This window comes from Capsicum annuum, chromosome 2, assembly GCF_002878395.1.
Source record: "Capsicum annuum cultivar UCD-10X-F1 chromosome 2, UCD10Xv1.1, whole genome shotgun sequence".
Taxonomy (NCBI): Eukaryota; Viridiplantae; Streptophyta; class Magnoliopsida; order Solanales; family Solanaceae; genus Capsicum; species Capsicum annuum.
The window spans coordinates 115642264-115666893 of NC_061112.1; the positions used below are offsets into that span (position 1 = coordinate 115642264).

General features: G+C 33.8%; 1 protein-coding gene across 2 annotated transcripts; it reads right to left on the minus strand.

Moving 5' to 3' along the window:
* Positions 1–9178: 9178 nt before the first annotated feature.
* On the minus strand, positions 9179–20394 carry LOC107859043 (WPP domain-associated protein). 2 transcript variants are annotated; one of them, XM_016703919.2, is made up of 6 exons: positions 20116–20394; positions 17030–19387; positions 15086–15212; positions 14611–14712; positions 14032–14110; positions 9179–9537 (listed from the first exon to the last, which is right to left on the minus strand). In XM_016703919.2, exons 2-5 carry the CDS (start codon positions 19372–19374, stop codon positions 14033–14035), a joined length of 2652 nt encoding a protein of 883 aa, XP_016559405.2. In that variant the 5' UTR covers positions 19375–19387; positions 20116–20394; the 3' UTR covers positions 9179–9537; position 14032. The 2 variants fall into 2 exon arrangements, with proteins under 2 accessions (XP_016559405.2, XP_016559406.2); XM_016703920.2 differs by lacking the exon at positions 20116–20394 and adding an exon at positions 19584–19741.
* Positions 20395–24630: the final 4236 nt, after the last annotated feature.

The window sequence follows — 24630 nt, forward strand, 5'->3', positions numbered from 1 at the left end:
TATATTTATGAAGTACACAAACTAATAATTGAGTAGTAAAATTTTTAGTTTCTTATATTTTTATTAACATCATGAAGGATGTACATATTGATTGAGAGTGAATGACTTAAATAGTTTTTTTTTTTGGTTTAAAACGAGAGATATTATATATAAGCCAAGGTCTACGAGTGAATAATTTGTGACAAAACCACTGTACAAACATTGACAACAGTAGTAGCGAATAACTTAAATAGTTATTCAAGTTCAGTAAATTATTTATCAAATCACTTATTTTTTCTATCAATGAAATCATTTAAGTTAGATTATTTTTTCTACAAAGACATTATAACTAAAAGTCTAAAAGTATTTATAAATCTTCCAATAAATTTGATTTTGTAACATTTAAGTACTTTTTTTTTTTGTAATTTATAACATTACATTTATCTATTTATTTTATTTATTTTTGCTTCAAACGATAATAGTTTATTATAAGCATATTGTTATGAAATATAAAATAAGAATAACAAAAATAAATAGAGAGAGTAGTGGATAGGCTTCTTTATTTTATTTCTCATGAAGATTCTCTTGGGATCCCTAAGGATGATTCACAATGAATAAAAGGAAAAATTACTCTTAGTTTCTCTCTAAAGATACTTCAATCATGATAGATATCAACTAGATCTTGATAGATCTTATCTATATTCTTGATAAACATTCATTATAATGTAAATACATTTATAACACTCCCCCATGAATGTCTAGTTGATAGATAATGTGCCTCGTTAAAACCTTACTAGAAAAAAAATCCAATGAGAAAAAAATCTAGAAAAGAAAAAAGAGTACACATCTCTAACAATAAGCATTTCGGCTGCCTCATTAAAAGCCTTACAAGAAAAACTCAGCAGGACAGAACTTTGAAAGGAAAAAAGAGTACAACGCGTATTTGCTTCCCTGATGAGAACATCAATGAACTTTTGCATCCCGATCTTGTACACCATCTTCTTGAAAGTTGCAATTGGAGGAAACTTGGTGAATATATCAGCCACATTGTCACTTGAATGAATCTGTTGCACGTTAATATCACCATTCTTTTATAGCTCGTGTATGTAGAAAAACTTTGATGAAGTGTGCTTCGTTTTATCTACTTTTATTAATCCCCATTAAGATATGCTATGCATGCTGCATTATTTTCGTATAAAATTATGGGTACATTGTCACATTTCAAACCACATTATTCTCGAATGAGATGTAACATGGGCCTCAATCATACACATTCTCGACTTGTTTTATGAATAACTATTATCTCAGTATGGTTCGATGAAGTGGCTAGATAGACTGCTTTGTATATCTTCAAGATATGACAGTATTCCCACATGTGAATGTATTGCATGTTTGCGATCGAGATTTATGCAGATTAATTAAATACCCAATATCAGCATAATCAACAAGATTGGGATTGCAATCTTTAGAATAAAATAAGGTCATGTGTTTGATCCCATTTTGATGTCTCAATAGAAGCAGAACTATATCTTACTAACAAATTAATCGAAAAGGACTATAAGGCCTTGTAGTATTTGCAAGATACATTAGTGCATCAATTGCACTAAGATATGATACTTCAGGACCAATTTAATTCAGTATATTTCTCATTTCAGCAAATAATCTATTGCTTTTGAAAACTCTCCAAGAGTTCTAATAATTTTCAAACTATAAGCTTATATAATAAAAGAATTTTAAATAAATTTCTCAGAAACTTTTATATGCTTCAAACATTTTTAATCCTTAAAAAAAAATTCATTTAAATTTTGTCAAATGACAATATTCAACATTTCATATATATGCGACATCTTCAAGTGTCTGAACTGCAAATCAAATAAGTTTTACACTTACCAAGATGCATCCTTTCATGTCACTTGATAAATGTTTCTACGTCAGCATGCTTAAATAAACGTAGAATTCAGATAGTGGTGATCTTTCACAATATTATGCCAATATTGTATCAAGAAAATTATGATGATATATCATTTTGCATCGGTTCACAATGTGACATAAAATTTTGAGATCTCATCACTTCATTATTTTTAGGTACCTGAACTTCTCATAATGTTTCATGAAGTATTATATCGTAGGCTCTTCAAGAGTATATTATTTTTTTATTATGATTATTTGCTCCTACTCCTTTTCAAGGATTATTTAGTTTGGAACCGATTGGTATACCACGCTTCACGCATGCATAGACTTTGTCCTTTAGGAACACAAAATAGGAGCACTTGCAGCTTAAATATGAGAAGCTTTCGGCATTTAACTTGAATTATCTTTTGAATGAGGATCTGATGATAATTCCTAACATATTTCATAGCTGCTTATAATCTCCCCCTTATGTTAGGAAAACTAACATACATCCTCCATATTCTTAAAGGAATCAATCTTTGTGCATCATGATATAGTCATTAATCATATACCGCACATCAGAACTATTAGATGGAGAATGTGTGGTTCCTGACTCATAACTAACTTTGAGGAAAAATTAATCATAATTTATTGGTTTGATCCATTCAAGTACTTTTGTATATAATATATCATATTTCAAACCAATACATGTAGTGTTGTTCTCATTAGCAACAGTTTAACTATTTATCGAAGGCATTCAATACTAAACCATCATTATCAAGATAAATTGTCTTGATTACACAATATAAAAATTGTGCTTTTATCTCAATTTTATTGAGCAAATAACTTTATGAATGTCAAACTGTAGGTTGACAATAAATGTACATATGATCATCTTATATCGATATATTTTAACAGATCACATGATGGGTGAATAGGCCCATATTCACCTTTTATAATTTTCAAATTTAAGGGGATTCAATCCCAATATTAGTTGGTCCAACCAACTTGTCATGAGAACAAACAACATAAATAATTCTTAAAAAATCTTCTAGTTCTTCAATATATGTCTAATACTAAATATGCACATTTTCGAGATGTCACAATCGTTCATATCAACATATGAACTCATTTATAGTAGTAAACACAAGTTTACCATGAAATGTATTTTTTTTCCTTTAGTAAATTTCAGATTTAGGGTGTGTTTGGTATGAAGGAAAACATTTTTCAGAAAATGTTTTCCACCTTTCTTTTATTTGGTTGACTTATATGTTTTGAAAAATGCTTTTCAAACTAACTTATTTTCTTTAAATCTAAGGAAAATGACTTCCCTTCAAAAATTAAGGAAAACATTTTTCAAAACTCTCTTTCAACCTCACTTTAAAGTTGAAATGTTCATACAATTCTTAAAATCATCTACCCCGCCCCCAATATCCTATCACCCCGACACCATCCTACCCCCACCTCACCCCTACCCCTACCATCCCCTCTTCCAGAAACAATAACTACATTTTATTAAAGAATTCAAACTTTTCTCTTACCCCACACCCCTACCCTCCCTCCCTCCCCTTTACCAACCGCCTCTCCTATCCCTTCCCTCCCTCCCTACCCTGACCCCCAGCTCCTACTAACCTCCCCTCCCCCGCCAATTTTTAATTTTTTTTTTTTAACAAAAAAAAATTCAAAACTTTTTCTTACCCCACCCCTACTACCTATTCTGACACCCCCACCCCCCGCTTACCAACCCCCTTCCCCTAAAAAGGATTTAATTTTTTTAAAAAAAATTCTACAATGTATTTTTACGCTTTACCTAAACATGAGAATGCATTTTTTAAAAAATATTTTTTCATTCACCAACCAAATACTAGAAAATATTTTTCGAAAAATATTTTTCTTCCACCAACCAAACATAGAAAAACAAATAAGAAATCAACTTGTTTTTCAGGAAACATTTTCTAGGAAAATATTTTCCATCCTTCGTACCAAACACACCCTTACTATTACATGCAATAAATTTCAGATTTACTACTTTAGAAATAGATTCCAAAATAACGTACTCTTCTCGGTTATTTTGCCTCTTTCGGAGGTGAATTGTGATTTCCTTACAACCACGAGCACGTTCGAATTTATATACAGTCACATTTACCCCAGGGTTTAGACCTGTATTTATAATAATCAAAATTCTCATTCCCCAAGAATGAAATATTATTGTGCCTTAAGCATATCAAATTATGATAGCTTAGAACATCTTTCAAGATATTTGCTACTTCAGGAGTAAATCGAGCCATACATTTATCTCTAACATATCTTATGATCATAATAAGCGTGTAAAAATATCATCACTTTTGATGATCATTATCATATTATCACTCCACACGTTTACTCGTGCATCCAATCACTTATCCTTTTTCAGACATATTATGCACTGCTACCACATTTCTTCAAGAATGGAGCATGTTGTCAACTTTCAGATTACCATATACTGTTATCATATTCATTTCATGGAATAAAGCATAAAAATAGAGCATATCAATGGGATATATTTCATGACTTTTCATTAAATACATATTACTTCGCCTAAGCCATCATAATATTATCAAGATGGTGCATTGAGATTCAAACTCAACGTCTTATCCATATAAAAGCGTCTTAGGCTATAAATCGATAGAACTTAAATTTAATATTTTTTCATCATAGTGCATTGAGACTCTAACCCAAATCCTATGTCTTACTTTTTATGCGATGAAATTAAATTCACCGTTTAATTTTACCGACTCAATGATACAATAAGTCAAAACATAATAGAATTCAACCTGAGTCTATATCCCTTTTGACAGTTACAAACATGTGATCATTGCAAACTCATCTAATTGGTAAAAAGAACACAAAATCTCCAAAATTTCTTTAGCAAATCATTATAATAAGTGAAGTATTAAAATCAATGACATATAGTAACAATATAAATAAAGCATAAATACATGACTGTCAAAATACTCTAAAGAAACTTAAAAGTTAATTAAATCAAACAAATATAAATAGGTTAGTTCTAATGATGATTTTACCCACCTCAGCAGAAAAGATATATATATATGTGTGTTTTTGTCTTTTAAGAAAAGTAAGCACCGTAAAAAGGTAAATTAAAAGCAACTAAATAACTTTTTTTTTTTCAGTAATCAAATAATTCTAACAGCAAACACAATATTAATCAATTTTTCCCAGTAAAATTGTTAATGTAATTGTTTAATTGAAGTTCAAACTCAAATAATTTTAAGATATGGTACTTATCTTGTACTTCAAGAATTTTACCTTCGCTTTCGTATTTTAAGAGGGTAGAGTCTCGTGTTGATAACTATTATAAAATACAAAATAAGAACAATGAAAATAAATAGAGAGAGAAGAGGAGAGACTTCTTTATTTCTCATGAGGATTCTCTTTGGATGATTTATAATTAATAAAACTCCTTTATTTATAGGAAAAATTTCATTACAATATAAATACATTTATTATACGTAATAGTATTTTTACTTTGTTTTTTTCACATTTTACTTCCATATTACATGAAATAATTATTTGCACTTGATAGGATTGATAAAATCCTCCATCCTTGATTAAAGTTTCTGATTTCGATTCTTGAAAAAATAACATTTTATTGTATCTCCCTTTTCTCATATGTTGCTGTAATAATGTTAATTATATATCGTATTATCTCTTCAAGTTATGCATGTTTTGGTACCATAAGAAGGCTGCTAAAAAATATTTACGCTAATTTATATTAGAAACTGACACTTGTATTGAAAAGCAAAAGAAATAAAATAAAATGAGAAATTGAACAAAATGATGATCAAAGACTACAAATTTTGTAGTATTCTATTTAACTATTTATAATTTTTTGGGTTTTTAGTTGAATCTTATAAGTTTTTACAATGAAAAGCTTACTAATTTTTATGTATTTCCTCCCTGTAAGTAGTTTTAACCATTTGAGTTACTGTAAGAATTATTGATGATAGTAAAAATGTTATATACAGGAACGTCTAAACAACTGATAAATGGAATAAAAGGTCAAATAATTAAGACCAAAGTTATATCCAAATGAAGCATATTTTTGTACAATAGCAATTACTGTAATTATTTTTGTCCACGAATAAAATTAAGCTATTTTATTTTCTGTAAGCTAAATATACACACTGATCATGATTTTACCAATTTTAGTGAGCCTGTGTCAGTTTTTCATCAAAATGCGATCACGCAAAAAGAAAAAATAAATAAAATCTTATCCCACACTTTTTATAAGTCTTCTCCTGCCCTGCCTTGTCCCAATCGTCATCTCGTTTGGTTGGAAAATTGTTATCCCGAGATAACTCATCCCACCATATATATAAGATAAGTTATCCCATCACTGTGGTGTAAATGGTGGGATAAGTTATCCCATCATTGATTAATTCCTCCAACCAAACATCTTTATATTTTATCCCTTGAATTACTTATACCTCAAACCAAACGACGCCGAAACTATCTGAGGTACTAGTTACTCCTGGTTCAATAATTCCTTTAGGGGTGGTGGGGAGGGTCACAGCTTTCTGAATCAAAGACAAATGCAGAAATGGTTGAAGGGATAATTAACGTCCTTTACAATTTGACTTTTGATGCATTTTCTTTTTTTTTTTTTTTTTGGCTGGGACTATGACGGGTGTCCCTTCACTATTCCTTGCGTACATTTACCATTCATAGACCTCCGAGGTAGTGATATAAACTGCGTACACTTATCCTTTCTAGGCCACACTTGGTAGGAATATTCTCGGTATGTTATTGTTGTTGACTATGATGGGTTACACGAAGCCATATCAAATTCAGACTAAATGGGTATTTTATTCCCTCCAAATTATTTACCACAGGGTAGATTTTTTTTATTTTTTTTCCATCAAATTAAAACTGCCATATCAAATTCAGAATTGGAGCTACGTATATTTTGTTCTTAGAATTTGTTACGTGGATGCAGGAACGTCAAGAGAAGTTGATAGTAAATGTTGCATGGCTTTACATTATTTTTCAATTACTCAATTGATTAGAGTCTCGTGATAACATGTTATAAAATATAAAGTTGATAACGTATTATGAAATATAAAGTAGAGAAGAAGAAAGAAGAGAGAAAGAGAGTAGTAATTCTTGTTTCTGAATGAGTATCAAGAATGATTTATAATGAAGCAAACCTTTTATGATGAGAGAAATTATATTCCTCCTAATTTCTCTCGGTATTCATCTCTTGATAGATACACAATATTCACTATATGTTAATAGATACTCAATATATCTTGATAGATATCTATTATATATTAATATACATTCACTATTGTAAATACATTTATAATAGTTGGATTATTTTTTCTACAAAGTTATTATAAATAAAAGTCTAAAAGAATAATTTATAAATCTTCCAATAAATTTGATTTAGTGACATTAATTACTTCTTTTTTAATTTATAACATTACACTTATCTCTTTATTATAATTATTTTTGCTTCAAATGATAATAGTTTATTATAAGAACACTAACATTTTTTATTTTATTTTTTTTACATTTGCTTCCATATTAGATGAAATAACTTTTATTTGCACTCGATAGGATTGATAAAATCCTCCATCCTCGATTAAAGTTTCTGATTTTGATTCTTGCAAACATAACATTTTATTGTATCTCCCTTTTCTCATATCTTGTTGTAATAATGTTTAATTATATTTCGAATTATCTCTTCAAGACCTGTAAGTAGTTTTAACCATTTGAGTTACTGCAAGAATTATTGATGATAGTAAAAATGTTATACTGGAACGTCTAAACAACTGATAAATGGAATAATTAAGACCAAAGTTACATCCAAATGAAGCATATTTTTTTAACAACTAAATGGAGAAAAATTGTAGCAAGTACTGGTAAATTAATTATTTTTATCCACGAATAAAATTAATCTCTTTTATTTTCTGTAAACTAAATACATGCTGACCATAATTTACATGAGCGGTAATTGTATCAATTTTACTGAATTTGTGTCAACTTTTCATCAAAACACGATCATGTGTTCTGTCCTATTTAAATTTTTAAAAAAAAAAAAAATAAATAAATCTTATCGTACCTCGCGTTGACTCGCATATTTTATAAGTCTTCTCCCGCCCTGCCCTGTCTCGTCATCCTTTAAATGTCACTATTGGAGGTACGAGTTACTCCTGGTTCAATAATGCCCTTTAGGCAAAACTTCTCTATCTTTTTTCTTGGGGCAGGGGGGAGGGTCACAACTTTCTGAATTAAAGACAAATGCAGAAATGGTTGAAGGGATAATTAACAACAACAACAACAACAACAAACCCAGTGTATTCCCACTTAGTGGGGTCTGGGGGGTAATTAACGTCCTTTATAATTTGACTCTTGATGCAATTTATTTATTTTGATGGACTATGATGGGTTACACCAAGCCAACAACAATAACATATTTAGTATATTTTCACAAAGTGAAGTTTGAGAAGAATAAAGCGTATGCAGTTCATACTATTATCTCAGATGAAGTAGATTGACTGTTTCTGACGGGTTATACGAAGCTATTAGACAAAAAACTATGAAATTATTCCCTTCATGTTATTTTTTTTTTGGTTTCCCATCCGGTGTCCGGTACCCACATTGAAGTCCGACTAATCCGAATTCGCGCCGCATAAGCACTCCTTACCAAGAATTTTTTCATATCCAAGGCTCGAACCCAAGAACTCTGATTAAGCGAGGAGCAGCCCCATCCGCTGCATTTCCTTCATGGTTTGATGCTTCGTATTGTTCACCTTTTATTGGAATTTTGCTATTTCTTCGTCAGTGTCAACGTGTGATTTTCTTTTAATTAGATTATTGTCTATACAAATTTGATACACTTATATAAGGGTTCTAATTCCTATATTGTGAACCTGATTTATGTTATTTCTTAAATACTTGGCAATTCATCATCTCAATAAAAAGCTTTACATATAAAGGGAGTATATAATTAAACTCCTTTGTACGATTGTAAACTTTATAAAATGAGAGAGATAAGCGTAATATTATAAATAATAAAAACGTTTGATACAAACCAAAGATGAGTGACTTCTATAAATACTTTATTAAGTAATTACTTTAATGGCTATATTTAAACGTAAGAAATTTGTAAGAATTATTTTAAATCACTGTCAATGGGCAGCAAGGAAGAATTCAACTAATTTATAGAGGAAAAAAAAATAAAGCAAGCAATTTCCAGTTTCAGAATTGAATTATTCAATGAGCAAAAAAGACAATGAAAGAAAAATGATAAAACACATGAATTTCCATAAAATTAAACAAGCAAAAGTAGTCTGTACATTTTGCATCTCTATATACAAGAAGAAAGCTCATAAATGTACCTAAAACTTCACCAGCTGCAACTACAAAGTGTTGGGATTTTGGTGCCTGATGATACAAAATATACAGAACTAACTAGGATCCCCTCTCTGCAAGCCAGGTCAGATAAAACTTCAAAAACTTTGCGCTATTTTAAGTTGCTAGAAAAGTAATACTACTACACATCTGTCACGCTAACTTAAATCTGTCTTTATAGCTTCGCGTTGAACTTCAAAATGGGTACCAGTCAGGATGGAGGAAGGTAAAAATTCCAGGAATTGAACGAATCTGTTCGACAAAAGAAACAAGAGTCAAAGGACAAGTTGATTTATGAAACAAACAGTTAAAAAAGAACCTAAGATATGTTGTGATGTCTTGCAATATGCGTGTCTACTTTGCCTGTTATTTGTATACTTCTGTTTTGGGGGGTGTTTACCAATTTACCGGGGGAAAGGAGCACACTTCCTTCTCCGAATATTCAATCTATTTTCTATCTTGTTCCAACTGCCGTGAAAATTCAGTAGTATGATATTTTTTATCAATAGCCATTTTGCGGTTAGTTCAACAAGATTTTTTGGTTCTATTGCTTTAGCCACTGCTGAATCTTGACGCCTTTTTTCTCTGTGTTTCCTCTTTCTGCCACCAGCTGCTTATCTTCATACACCGATTTCATCAACTCCACCTCTGATTTTTCATTTTGGGGTTCCTTTTCAAATTCTCTAAAGCAACCTTTCTTTTCCTCTGCCCTTTACCTTTCAACTCCACTCCTTTCTTCACCACCATTAACTTTTTTGTTAACTCACTCATCTGCCTTCCTCTCTTTTTCAGTTTCTTTTCTTTGTTAGAGAAATCTCTGAGGACTAATGGTGCACGGTCATTTAAAAAAAACAGTTATTTACTCTGCTTCTTTTCCTTTTCTTGAGTAGCAGACAAAGATAAAGAACATTAGTCGCTACAACAACAACAACAAACCCAGTGTATTCCCATCAAGTGGGGTCTGGGGAGGGTAAAATGACCGCAGTCCATACCACTACCTCCGAAGAAGTAGAAAGGTTGTTTCCAATAGACCCCCGGCTCAAGATAAAGAATAGCAAATACGTTCGTAATGAATCATGAAACAGAATGGATGACATAACAGAAATAAGAAATAAGACACCCAAATAATAATACCACACACTCACAAACCAAAAACACGCACCACACCCAAACTCTCCTAATTAGCTGCTCCTACCTATGTACACAGTCCTAGGATTACTAACCCGGATACACCAAACCTCTCTTAACTACTTGCTACGACTCACCCACACACACTAGCCTTCTACCCTTATCCGCGACCTCCACACCTTCCTATCTAAGATCATGTCCTCAGTAAGTTGTAACTGCTCCATGTCATGTCTAATCACCTCCCTCTAGTATTTCTTCAGCCTACCTCTACCCCTCCTGAAACCATCCAGAGCTAGCCTCTTACACCTATGAACTGGGGCATCCGTGCCCCTCCTCATCACATATCCAAACCATCTCAGTCTCACTTCCCGCATCTTATCCTCCACCGAAGCCACTCTCACTTCTCCCAAATAATCTCATTCCCAACTCTATCCCCTCTAGTAAGTCCGCACATCCAATGCAACATTCTCATTTCCGACACCTTTAATTTTTGAATGTGGGAGTTTTTGACTGACCAACACCCCGCTCCATACAGCATGGCCGGATGGACTGCCACTCTGTAGAATTTGCCTTTAAGCTTAAGGGGCACCTTCTTATCACACAACACTCCTGAGGCGAGCCTCCACTTCATCCAACCTGCCCCAATACGTTTAGAGATATCCTCGTCAATTTCTTCATTCCCCTGAATCATAGCGTCATGCTTTTGTAGACAAGCTAGTATACATTAAAAAAAAGTGGCTTCCTCATCTGACCTAAGATACTTACAACTATCCCTCTTACAAACAACCTGAGAATCCAACCTCACTACCCCCTCGTCCTCCTGCCTCAAGTCCTCAACCTTGCATTCCATATACTCCGTCTTGGTCCTACTCAACCTGAACCGTTTAGACTAAGGGTTTGCCTCCAAACCTCCAATTTATCATTCATCTCCCCCCTCCCCCCGCATCTCATCAATCAGCACTACATCATCCGCAAATAGCATACATCAAGGCACCTCACCTTGAATACTCCGCGTCAACACATCCATCAACAACGCAAACAACAACGAACTAAGAGTCTATCCCTGACGGTGAAATGCTCTGAGTCTCCTCCCGTCGTCCTCAACCGAGTCTTCACTCCATCATACATGTCCTTATTAGACCTAATATACACCACCGGGACCCCTCTCACCTCCAAGCATCTCCAAAGAACCTCCCTAGGAACTTTGTCATACGCCTTCTCTAGGTCGATGAGCACCACGTATAAGTCCCTCTTCCTTTCCCAATACTGCTCCACCAATCTCCTCACCAGGTGAATTTGCCTCTGTCGTCGAGCAACCGGGCATAAATCCAAACTGATTCTCTGAAATAGACACGATCCTCCTCAACCTCCGTTCAACCACCCTCTCCCAAATCTTCACAGTGTGACTCAACAACTTAATACCTCTGTAGTTGTTGCAACTTTGAATGTCACCCTAGTTCTTATATAACGGAATCATCGTACTCCATCTCCAAGCCTCAGGCATTTTCACATTCTTGGAAATGTCGTTAAACAAATCAGTCAACCACCTTAAACCTGTCCCACCAGCATACTTCCAATAATCCACCAGAATCTCATCAGGCCTCGTCGCCCTACCCATCCGCATCCTACGAATCGCCTCTCTGACTTCCTCAACCTTAAAACGTCTACCGTAACTGAATTCACGACACTCCTCTGAGTGCTCCAGCTCCCCTAACTCAATGCCTCTGTGCCCCTCATCGTTCAAGAGTCTATGAAAATACTCTTGCCACCTTTCTTAATGTAAACATCCTTTAGCAGAACTCTACCATCCTCCCCTTGAATGCACTTCACTTGATCGAGGTCACGACCCTTCCGCTCCCTAGCCTTAGTAAGCCTATACAACCTCTTTTCCCCGCCTCTCTCCTCTAACCCCGCATACAAGCTCTCAAACGTTGTTGTCTTAGCAGTCGTAACTACTAACTTAGCCTCTCTTAGATAATTTGTACTCCTCCCTATTCACCCGTTTCTCCTCTTCATCTTTACTCTCAATCAACTTAACATACGCCCTCTTCTTAATCTCCACTTTCTTCTTAACTTCTTCATTCCACCACCAGTCCCCCAGATGCTAACCTGCCCTGCCCCTCGAAACACCCAACATCTCTCTAGCAGTCTCCTTGATGCATCTTGCAGCCCTATCTCACATATCATCCACGTTCCCCTTACACCCCCACACCTCCATTCCTGCCACCTTCTCCCCTATCTTCAGCGCACTAACTGGCATCAAGCCACCCCACTTAATTTTGGGTCGACCCTCCCCGGCCATTCTCTTCTTGCTCTTCTTGATAACCAAGTCCATCACCAGAAGCTTGTGCTGGGTCGAAAGATGCTCACTCGGGATGACGTTACAGTCCTTACATAAAGCCCTGTCCCCCTTCCTAAGCAGCAAAAATTCAATATGAGTCTTGGCTATCGCACTTTGAAAGGTAATCAGGTAGTCCTCTTTCTTTGAAAAACTCGAATTCACTACCACCAGCCCAAAGCCCTCGCAAAATCCAACAAAGAAGCTCCTTCTCCATTCCTATCTCCAAAACCAAAACCTCCATACACATCGTCATAACCTCTCAGTAAAACCCAATGTGCCCATTGAAATCCCCTGCTATGACAATCTTCGCCGAGCTAGGCACACTTCTCACCACCTCGTCCAAAGCCTCCCAAAAACTCGTTTTCACCTCTTCTTCCAAGCCTAACCTGCGGCGCATAAACACTACACACATTCAGAGTAAACCCCCTAATGACCAACCTAATCGTCATCAACCTATCACTGACCCTCTTCACCTCCACCACCTGCCCTCTAAGCTCCTCATCTACTAAGATGCCTGCTCTATTCCTACGCCTCTCACTCCCTGAGTACCACAGCTTGTACCCATCTACATCCCTAGCCTTAGACCCTACCCATTTTGTCTCCTGAACACACGCAATATTAATCCTCCTCTTCTTAAGAATCTTCACTAGCTCTACGGACCCTGAAGGGTCCCTATGTTCCAAGACCCTACCCTCAACCTATCTTCCCTTGCCTCATGCCTACCTTTACCACCCCTCACTGGACCAGCCCTAACACTCGACCTTGACCCGACTCCCACCCCTACCCTACCCTCTTCCCCCACCCCCAAAACAGCTCCCGCTCCAACCCCCTCGAACAAGACCCTATTTTACCATCAATCCCCAAAGCCACTATTCACAAAACACAAACAGAACAACAATAGGAAACAGAGCATGCACAATATTAGTCGCTACAGATGCAACAAAATGAATAGCTCAAGTAAAAGTTCAATTTTTCAGCAAATGTTTTCATTACTCCCTCTACTCAGCGGTATTTGACTAGGTCTGGAGTTTATGAAACAAAGACTGTTTGCGCATATACTAAAATGAGAAGCACATATAGAAAGGTGTCTTTCATTTATTTAAGAACAAACTGGAACGGAGAAAGTGCTATGCAAATTAGAATAGAGAGAGTAACAAACAGCAACTTAGTGTTAAGGAAAAATAATTAGAGTCGTAAGAGACTGATCTAGAAAACAACAATAAAACGATATCACCCACTGAGAAGTGAAAACTATACTTTAGCAGAAGAAAAATTACCTTAAGCAGGAGACAATTTTACTAGCTTGGTAGACTCTCCAGTTAATTCCCTTTTGATCACCTTAAGAATCTCCATAATCTGCATTAAAGTAATCGAAATGTAAACAAGATATAATATTTTCCCCATATAAATGCAATTGCATGCTTCAGAGTTGCCACAAGTTTATATTGGAAGTAGCTTCCCTCTCAAGCCTGAAATACCCATATTTCTTCAGTGGCAGAACAAGAGCAGTAGTCTTTAACCACTGACCTGCAACCACTGGTTTGTAGAAGTTGTGCATGCTAACAACTAGATACTCACCCCCTCATCACTTGACCTTTAACCACTGGTTTGTAAAAGTTGCACATGCTAACACCTAGACACCCAGCTAACAACTTATCCTTCGATTGGACGGAGTGGATACTTTATGTTCAGATGCAAAGAACATATTCTCATATTGAAGTCTACCCGAACATACTTAAAGAATTTTGGAACTCAGAGATGATTACTGAACACATATAACTGAATCCCAAAAAAACAGACGAGCACCTGTCTCACAGGAAAAATTAATATATCTTTAAAGACGTGATTCATCTTACCCCAGGATAATGTTGTAAAACTGGCGAGTAATGATCAAGTGCTATGTAAATCTTCTCAAGTAGGCTTAAAAGTGTATCCACCTCATCTCCCAAAAGATCAACCTGAATGTACAAGAAATCCCTTTGAAAACCTTCATAAATCGAATTAAAACATCGAAAAGTTAAAGCATGATGCACTTTTTGTAATAGGCTAAAACAGTGCGGATGTAGGATTTGAGCTACGGCTTGAAGTTGACCAGAACACAGATCTATGTAAAAAATTACAAATTTCAACAAAAATTAGATACTACTGACCCCTCATTTCAAAAGTAAGTGATTTTAGTGCTAAAAACTTTAAAGGTCGAACCCATCAAGTTCAAATCATGGAGGCCTCTAGAGGAAAAGATTAAATTTCAATTAAAAGTATTGCATATTGTTAGTTACAATTTATCTGCAAAAACAGAAATATAAAGAATGATGTGTTTTGTGTAATTGCCTCAGCCTCGGCCAATTGAAGGTCTGAACATCTTTTTTCAAGCCTTTGTTGGTACAGTAGCGTAGTTCTTCTAAGCAAATTGGCCTTCTTAACAAGCGAATCCAATTGAGAATATGAATGCTCAAATCTGAAAGTATTATAACAAATTGCATTAGGTATGAGAGCAGATAATCCAATGTAAACTTTGCAAGAGTCGTGCCTTCTAAGCAAAACAAGCTTTTGAGACATAGTGTTACATATTTTTTCCCTTTTCTTCCCCTACAAGAACTGAACGATATGCCAAACTTAGAAACGTGATGGCAAGGCAAAACAATAACGATACTTCTGAAACAAAAGAGGAGAGGATTGATCACCCAATACACCACAGATAATAAATCATTTGAAAAGATAACACACACAAACATAAATATCAACTAAGGAGGAGGCTTGTAGACCGAAAAATTGATGACCACTTCCTTCTTTTTTTATCTTTTAGCCAGCAGAAAACCAACTTCGTTATTGGAAAAAGTTTATTAAAAGCAAAGGAAAGCTACACCATGGTCCATACAAATTCCGATTGGGCAAATGTGGGACAAGAAATGAAAAGGTTGAAGGATATTGTCAGTTGATAGGCCAACAAGCATGAAATATCCAATACCATGGATATGGTGAGTGGTGACACCAAAAATTATATTGTTTTCCACATAAGAAAATGTGCAGGCCAATACTAAATCTTTTTTCACATAAGAAAATACACAGGTCAATACAAGAAAAATATAAGGGACAGATGAGAAGTTAAACATGGGCTCCCAGCTATTAAATCTGTGAAATTTGTCCCCTTAACTAGTTTTTTTGGCATTCTACCTCTTTTCCACACTAAGTGCACATCAACCTTCTGTTAGAAAACCATCAAATCTGAGTGCAGAAATGATTTCTTTGTTCCTTCCTTTCTTTTATCCTGTTTTCATTTTTCTTCACCTTCTTCCCTCTCAATAACATCTCCTAAAAGCCGCTTCCCTATAGGAATTTTTAACCTGCTACTAATTATTTGATAAATGCCTTTGGCTTAATTTTATCCGGTTTACATTGTGGAATATTTTGATTGGTTGGGCAAAAAATAAAATTAGAGGAAATAAGCTTTTGATTTGCTTTGGCTACTCCCAAAGTAAATGACAGCCCCAAATTGCTTTGTACAGAAAAGTGAACCTCCAATCCAGCTTTTCTTTCTCTTTCGTGGTCTTCATCCCCGTTGCCATGTGAGCAACTTTCCTCCCAACATCCCCAGCTTTAATTGCCCTGTGGTTGCCTCTGGCGGTTGTAGTTGAAGAAAGAACAAAAATACTGGAGCTGAGTCATTGTTTCCTCAGGATGGGATGGAAGCCAATTTTGTTGGGAAGAAAGGAGAAAAAAGCATGGAGCCATAAAAGCTTGTGTAAGGAGTGGGGAGGAGGGGCACTAGCAATGTAGAGAAGCGGAGAGAGAAAAAAAAAGTCTGGTGCTACTCTATGCTTATTTATATTATCCATTTTAGACTGGTACTGTTGACTTGTAGGGTACGTGAGGCCTGGATTCTTGTTTTGAGAGAAACGGCCAATGGAAGGGGCAGATCGCTGCATGTTGAAAAGATGAAAGTGCATGATACCACAAAATATAGATGAATTTTTAGCTATAAACAAAAAAGTATAAAGGCCACCAGAATAGTGTCCTTTTGTATTTTTAGGTCCTTATGGCAAGAACAGAACAGTGGGCACTCTGAAAAGAAGTCCGTATTAGTGTTTGCTCTACAAAGTAGTGTCTTGCAAAAAGTTATGTTCTTGGTGTAATTTGCAGTTCTGTTTGGATGTGAATTCTTTTGTCGACCTTTTCTATTCTCTGCATATTTGAAGGGACTAAAAGCCTTTTGTCTGTATATATCAGCACTATGATATTCCAATTACTTATCGGAAAAGAAAAAGTAGCACAAACCTCGCATTATTTGTTTTCAACCTTCCTGTCACCCTGCATTCAAAATCAGCAAGCATCTTTGATGATTCATTTATATTACCAATTATTGTTTCCACCTGCTTTCTTAGCTCTATTTCCTTTGCTTCAAGCGAGGACAAAAGTGTTTGCCTCTCTTCAGAAATAGTAAGGATCATATTTTCCCTGTGATTAGCTTCTTTTAACTCCTCCGCTTTCTCCTCAAGACTTCTATTTAAATGGGATGCCTTCTCTTTCAATTCTTCAATCTGCTCCAATGCTTCTGCCAACTGGCCTTTTACTTCATTTAGTTCTTCGCTGCAACCAGAAGCTAATGCTTGTTGCTGACATGCAAATTCTTTCACAGCATTCAACTCTTGACGCACCTGGTCAAATTGATTTCTCTCTTTTGCTAGAGCAGTTGATGCATCTGTTGCTAACTTCTCCTTTTCATACACTAATGTCTTCAGTCTGTCCTCTTCTTCAACTGCAAATTTTAGTTTGTTTTCCATCTCAATAACTTTTGTGTCAAGAGAAATTTGAATTTCCTTTTCATTCAAATGCTCCCGATACAGTTCCTTAAGCATGTCTTTAGCCTCCTTGATGCCTTCACCAGAAATCACTCCACAAATTTCTTGCATAATCAGGCACTCTATCTCTAAATCGTCAACTTCTATTTTTCTAGTACTTTCAGCATTAGTATCATTACTTTCATTAAGCATATCAAATCCCAAGTTTAATTCCTCAGCTTCATTTCGTGCCCCGCCACTGAGATCCCTTAGAAAACAGGTATACACGTCTTCCCTTGCAGAAGCTTCTATCTGTGACTCTTCCAGGGCTAAATTGAGATCTCCGATCTGTTTTTGCATTTCTGCTTCTGCCAACGAATGTTGCAGCCTCTTCTCACTGGCATCAGAAACTTGGAACAAAAGGAATTTGACTTCATTTTTCTTGTCTTTAAGCAAGTCCCTAAGCTGGTGATTTTCAGAAAGAAGGTTATCAAGTCTATCCTTCAAGTTACCAAAACTTAGAATCTCTTGGGTAAATGCAGGATGTTTTTCATTCTCTACTAGAATATCATCCAATTTGAATATAATTTCCCGAATCTTCTTCCTTAGAATGTCAGATTCACCCTTATCCTTTTTATGTGGCACAACAGAGCCTCCTCTAAGATTAAGATACTCTGCTCTTAGATGAAAATATTCATCGGTTTTCTTTTGCAGAATGGACTCATGGTGTCTCTTCATCTTTGTCATTATATTATTAAAATAGGTGACAATTTCATCTTTTGACATGTGCTTCAGCGAGACAGCATCAAAGTTCTCAGGTATATCAGTCTTAGAATCCTCCAGCATTTCATTTCCATCCCAAACAGATTTTGAAGAAGTCACATACTCACCGGATGTCCTGCGTGTAAAGAAATCTGCATCATGCGATCCATGGGGAGTCACATGCCCATTTTCTGAACTTGACAATGATTTCAAAACAGCATCCAACTCAGTCCGTAAACTAGAGATGGCATTCAACTTCTCATTTCGGTCACCGCACAACTTAGCATACTGGTCCCACAATTTGTACTCAAATTCTTCTTGCACAGTTTGAATTACACTACGCATTACCATGGCCTCAAGTTCCACTTTGATTAGATGCTCCTCCTGCCACTGACCAAGTGATGTCTTGGACACCTGTAGCATAACATCCATTCGTTTAAAGTTGGTATCCACCGTCGTTCTCAAGTTATCTAGTGTTTTGTCCAACTGACCCCAAATTCCCGATTCTTTCTCCTGTTGAATACCTTCCATCTCAGAGCAAGAGCTCCTGTTCCTAATAGAATTGGATCCTCTAAGCTCATCAATACTCTTCTTTAACTTCTTGAATTCATCTTTTGCCAAACTTCTTAGCCCATCAAGATAGTCCCCCATCTTGTCATGCTCCATAAAAGCATCAGATAAAGTCATATGTTTTCGAAAAATGGGTGACCCAAGAGATTCAAATTCAGTTTTGCCAAGACCCCCGTCATGAATTTGCAAATACTCCTTCAAGTTGGCTAATTCCATTTCCTTAGCCACTAGTCTCTCAGCTGCCTCTTGTTCCACCGCACTCACTATCCCCTTAATCACTGAGTCACTTACCATCCTTGATACCATTAAGCGGTCATTAACATCTTCCCAGTATGTATCAAAATCCTCCAAAATCTCATCACCCAAATTCTCATTTTCCTTTGCACCATTAACCATTTGCTCAAACCCACCATTCGTCAGTCCCTCAAGGTCATCCTGACCACTTGATTTTAGACCATTCCCATTTCTCACCACCGCTCCATTCTCTAACACCTCTGAACTGCCCATCATAAAAGAAGCATATCTGCATATAATATTTCCCAATGTTAGGGAACCCACTTAAAACCCAAAATAGAAAAATCACAAATTAAGCTGAAAAAAGAAATCAGTTTCAACAAAGCAACCACCAAACAGATATACCCTTAATGAAATATACACTGACAAGCAATCAACCAGAAGAAAATGATTACAACAAAGCAAACACCAAAAGAAAAACCCACCATTAAACAAGTACCTCTCACTAAACCAAAATATGCTGAAGGGAATCCCTGAAATCTAACCACCCAAAAAAACAAAAGACCAAAAAGATGAAACAAGTGAAGCCACTCATACCTAAATTAACACAGAGTCCCAACAATGAAAACAACTTCCAAAGTAAGCAAAACCAGTTCCCCCCAGCCCCCCCCCCCCCCCCCAAAACAAAACCAACCCCCCCCCCCCCCCCAAACCCCCTACCACCCCACAAGCAAAAAGCAGCTACCCCCACCCACCCACCTCACAAGCAAACTACATCTTCCCTCCACCCCACCCCACCCACCTCACAAGCAAAAACAGCTCCCCCCACCCCCCACCCAACCCATCTCACAAGCAAAAACAGCTCCCCTCCACACACACAATTTAAAAAAAAAAAAAAAAAAAAAAAAAAGAGTAAAACAAAATAGGGAAAAGGGTGTCCAAAAATTAAAACAATTAAACAAACAATTAACTGAAACAACACTCAAAAAAAAAAAAGAGCATAAAGGGGGAAACTAAAAGGAAGGAATTAGATATTCTCCAACTAATTAAGTTACCAAAAAAGGCTACAATTAAGCCAGGTTTGCTGTTGAATTTTACTCAGAAAACAGTGGAGTGTTAGCTTTAGGGTTTTTGTTGGAGTGAATAAATTTAGCTAACAACAAAAAGTTTGGGGAAATGAGCGGGAGTGATTTACATATAACAAATCAACCCCTCCTTTTATTTATTTTATTCTTTGTTTCTTTCTTTTGGAGCGTTGATTATGGACTTTGATTCCAATTACTAGGAACAAAAAACAATTGATTCCGTAAGAATATGGTCATGGTACGTCAATTATGAAAAAAATATAAATTAATATAGTATTAGTTAACGAGAAATACGTTGCACTAATATAATACTCTCTCCGTTTAAAAAAGAATGACCTAATTTAACTTGACACAAAATTTAAAAAAAATAAAATAAACTTTTAAATTTTATGGCGCTAAAATTATGTTAAATGTACCAAAATACCCTTTAATTTTATAATCTTAAATATGTCATGTGAAAAGTTGAAATTAAATTATTGTCAAAAAATAAAAGAGATCATTCTTTTATAAACGGACTAAAAAAAAGTAAGTCATTAATTTGAAACCGAGGGAGTAATATAACAACATGGTACTCTTTCGATCTTAATGTGCGTGTTTAAATTAATTACTCCATTCATTTTTTACTTGTTATTTTTGACATGACATATCTATTAAAAAATACTATCAATATAACTATTTTACTATATTATTCCTATTAATTGATGAATAGAATAATATATTTTGAAAATAATTTTGAAAATAAATAGTTAATGTTAAGTAAAATCGAAAAAAAATTATCGTTTCTTGATATATCAAATGTGATAAGTCAAACTAAAAATTTAACTAGAATATTAATAGTGATAAATAGAAATAAATGGAGTGAGTATATAAACTTTTTGTTAATATATTTTAAATTGTGTTGACGTGTGGAGAATTTAACTCATTAACAATGATTAAAGTAATTCTCAAATGGCATAATTGAAATGATTATTATAGTGATAATTTTATTTAGAAAAAAAAAAATGGGAAGAATGGAGATAGTCCTATCAAGTAGGTTGACCGCAATATATAATTTGTTTGTATTTGAAATACTTAAATGAGAATAATACTTTTAAACTTTTCCTATTGGTCCATTTTCCTTTTAACCTACGTATGCAATTTTAGCACGCTGCTATTTTTGCTCGTAAGAATAATACTAGATATTGAAAATCCGTACGAATTATTTTTGAATTTTAGTTTATGTCATAATAATATAATTTGAATAATTTATTATATTTTTAAATATTTTAAATTGTTAACTATTGAAATTTATAAAAAAAAATTATGTAATTTTTAAATAATTTTCTTGTTCAAACTTTTGTGACATTGATAATCAATTAGATTTTTAAAATTATTTAAATTTTTAATTATTGTGATTTATAATAATTTTTTTCTACTTCAATTTAAATGACATTGATATAATTTCAAGAATCAACGAAATATTTTATATTTTTTAAATATTTTGAGTTGCTAATTATTGTTAATTATTGTATTTTTATAATTTTTTGAATATACTGCAGATTAATTATTTTAGATATTTTAAGTTGTTAATTATTGTAATTTATAATACTTTTTATGTAAATTTTAAATAATATATATTATTTTCCTTGTTCAAAATTTTGTGACAGTCAATTATATTTTTAAAATAATTAAAGTTTCTAATTATTGTGATTTATAATGTTTTTTCTTCTATTTCAATTTAAGTAGCACGGTGTTTAGATGATCATAATAATTAACTATGGGTGATATAATGAAATCACGATTGAACCAGCGAAACAAACATGTCTTAAATGACTTATATTAACTAATTAGAAGTGATATAGCAAAATTACTATAAAAAATACTTATGAAAAATAATTAAGTGGACCTCATATAAGACGTCAAGTTAATTTAAAGCATCAAAAGTTAATTTATCAGTTTATGTGTATTTTATTTTTCATTAAATATTATTAATTTTTTAATATTCAGATGGTTTATAATAATTAATTAGTGGTGATATAGTAAAATTATTGTTGTTGAAGCATCTGAAGCAGTCATGTCTTAAATATCTATTTTATTTTTCTATTAAATATTATTAATTTTTTAATACGTAGATGGCTTATAATATTTAATTAGGAGTGATATAATAAAATCACAGTTGAAGCAGCTGAATCAGACATGTTATAAATGTCTATTTATTTTTATTAAATATCATTATTTTTTTAATATATAAATGGATTATAATAATTAATTAGGAATGATATAGTAAAATCATGATTGAAATAGCTGAGAAACAGGCATGTTGATGAAGTGTTGTCTGCTTCTTCATACTTTTATACAGTACTAATATCGAGATTAAATAAAGAAAATATTTGCTATTTTAATCATGACTTTATTTTAGACAATTAAATCCCAACCTTTAATTCCTATTTATGCTATTTGTTTCCAAACTTCATTTAAATAGAAATTTGAAAAAAAATGAGAGGATGAGTGAGTGTATAGTCCGGTTTAAGGACCTATTTGGGCATATAAAAAGTGTAAGTACTTTTTGACAAAACAACTAGCAAAAATTATTTGATCACATAATTTGTCATGTTTTATCAAAGAATTTTGGCAACAAATCCTAGTTTCCAAAAACTAAAAAAAATTGGTTACTTTTCAAATTTAAAAATCTACCCACAAACTCCACTAATTAGTCCTCTGAGTTATAATTGTTCCAATTGTTTCATTCTTGTCGAGTTAGTAGCGGTTGGAGCTTATAATCTATGATTTTTTTTTTTAATCAAGAAATATAGTTACCACATAATATGTTTATTATAAAATAACAATACAAACTTGTGGATATTCGAAATGGTTTTTAAAACCTATGAGAAAAACTCGTATTTTATGTTTTTTCTTTAAAAAGGTAAAATATGTCTCCTACAAATTATGACCAAACATATAACGAAACTTCACCCAAAACTAATCTGTAAAAAATATTTGAATTCCGATGACCAAATGCTAGCTAAATGTGAGACCTGTATAATTAGAAGAACTTTTTAATTTTAATTTTTTTTGTTCATTCAAAAATAAATATTTAATCCCGCAAATTTAAAATCAAACTCGTTGAAAAATTTAAAAATATTATTTCTTAAAGAAATAAGAAAAAGCAAGTGGCATTGTCTCCTCTTTACCCTAATAACCCCCACCCCCACTAATCTACCACTACCTATCTCCCTCACTGCCACCCCGACCCCTCGCACTACCCCACCCTACACCACCTCATCCATGACCCACCCTGACCGTTATACCATCCAATTCATTTTCATAAAATAATTAGGGGTCATTTGATAGAGTGTATAAAATAATACTGGATTAGTTGTATTAGTAATGTTGGGTTAGTAGTGTAGGAATTAGTAATACTTAGATTATTTTTTGTGCAGTGTTTGATTTGATGTATTGAAAACAATATGTATTGTTATATTTTAAAAAAATATTGTGTATTTAATAAAATATATTATAACTTTGTGTATTTTCTTTGCAAAACTTTATTATTCCTTTAAAAAAAAAATAACAATATAACTAATTGTTTACTTTAGAATTTTAAGATTTAATCATTCACTTGCAAAAATTATTATTTTTTGGTTATATTTTCTTTATTCGTACATCATTTGCTTGTTGTTCCAATTTTGTGGTGTTCTTAAGTTGAAGGGATACGTGTAACTTTTAAATAGACAATAGAATCATTATTAACATAAATCTGTATTCCGTAGAGTGTTAAAGCTAATTAGAAAAGTTATTTTTATTTATGAATATCCTATTTACAAAATTAAAGCTTGTATGCAATTTATTTTCGAATTTTGACCAATAAGTATCTTTTAAGTTAATGAAGTATTTTTTTTCTATGATTAAAATTATTTGGAGGGATATTATTATCTTGATAAATTGAAAAGAACACATTGAATAAGTTAAAAAAGATTCAGAAAAAAAAAAACTAAAGAATTTTGAGGACATTTTTGTCTTTACACGTATTTATCAATGGATTGTAATCCATGGATTACTAATCCCACCTAATTGGATGTATCAGTTATACACTCTATAATATCATGTAGGGTGTATAACTAATTCATGTATTAATTATGCATTGCTCCAAAATTATTACCAAATAATGTATTACATAATCCACCATTTAATTCATGATTTATTAAAATAATCCACCTATCAAACGAGTACTTAGTGTCTATATCAAGTGCCTCGCACATGTAACCGCTATAACAATTATAAAGATTATGAGTGCGTTTGAAATGAAGGAAAATATTTTCCTAAAAATTATTTTGTTGGAACATAAATGCTTTTCTTACTCTGACCCGAGGCCTAGCCCGGATCGGAGACCCGACTCTCAACTTCGACCTCAACTATTGATCTTGACTTTTAACTCTTGATCCCAATCTCAGTCACTACCCCTCACTTG

Coding starts and splice junctions, on each gene's coding strand:
- LOC107859043 (XM_016703919.2), bottom strand. CDS start 19,374: ATGATGGGCAGTTCAGAGGTGTTAGAGAATGGAGCGGTGGTGAGAAAT. Junction 14,713..15,085: donor TTCAATTGGCCGAGGCTGAG/GCAATTACACAA, acceptor TTGTACATTCAG/GTTGATCTTTTGGGAGATGA. Junction 14,111..14,610: donor TTTTACAACATTATCCTGGG/GTAAGATGAATC, acceptor ACTTTAATGCAG/ATTATGGAGATTCTTAAGGT.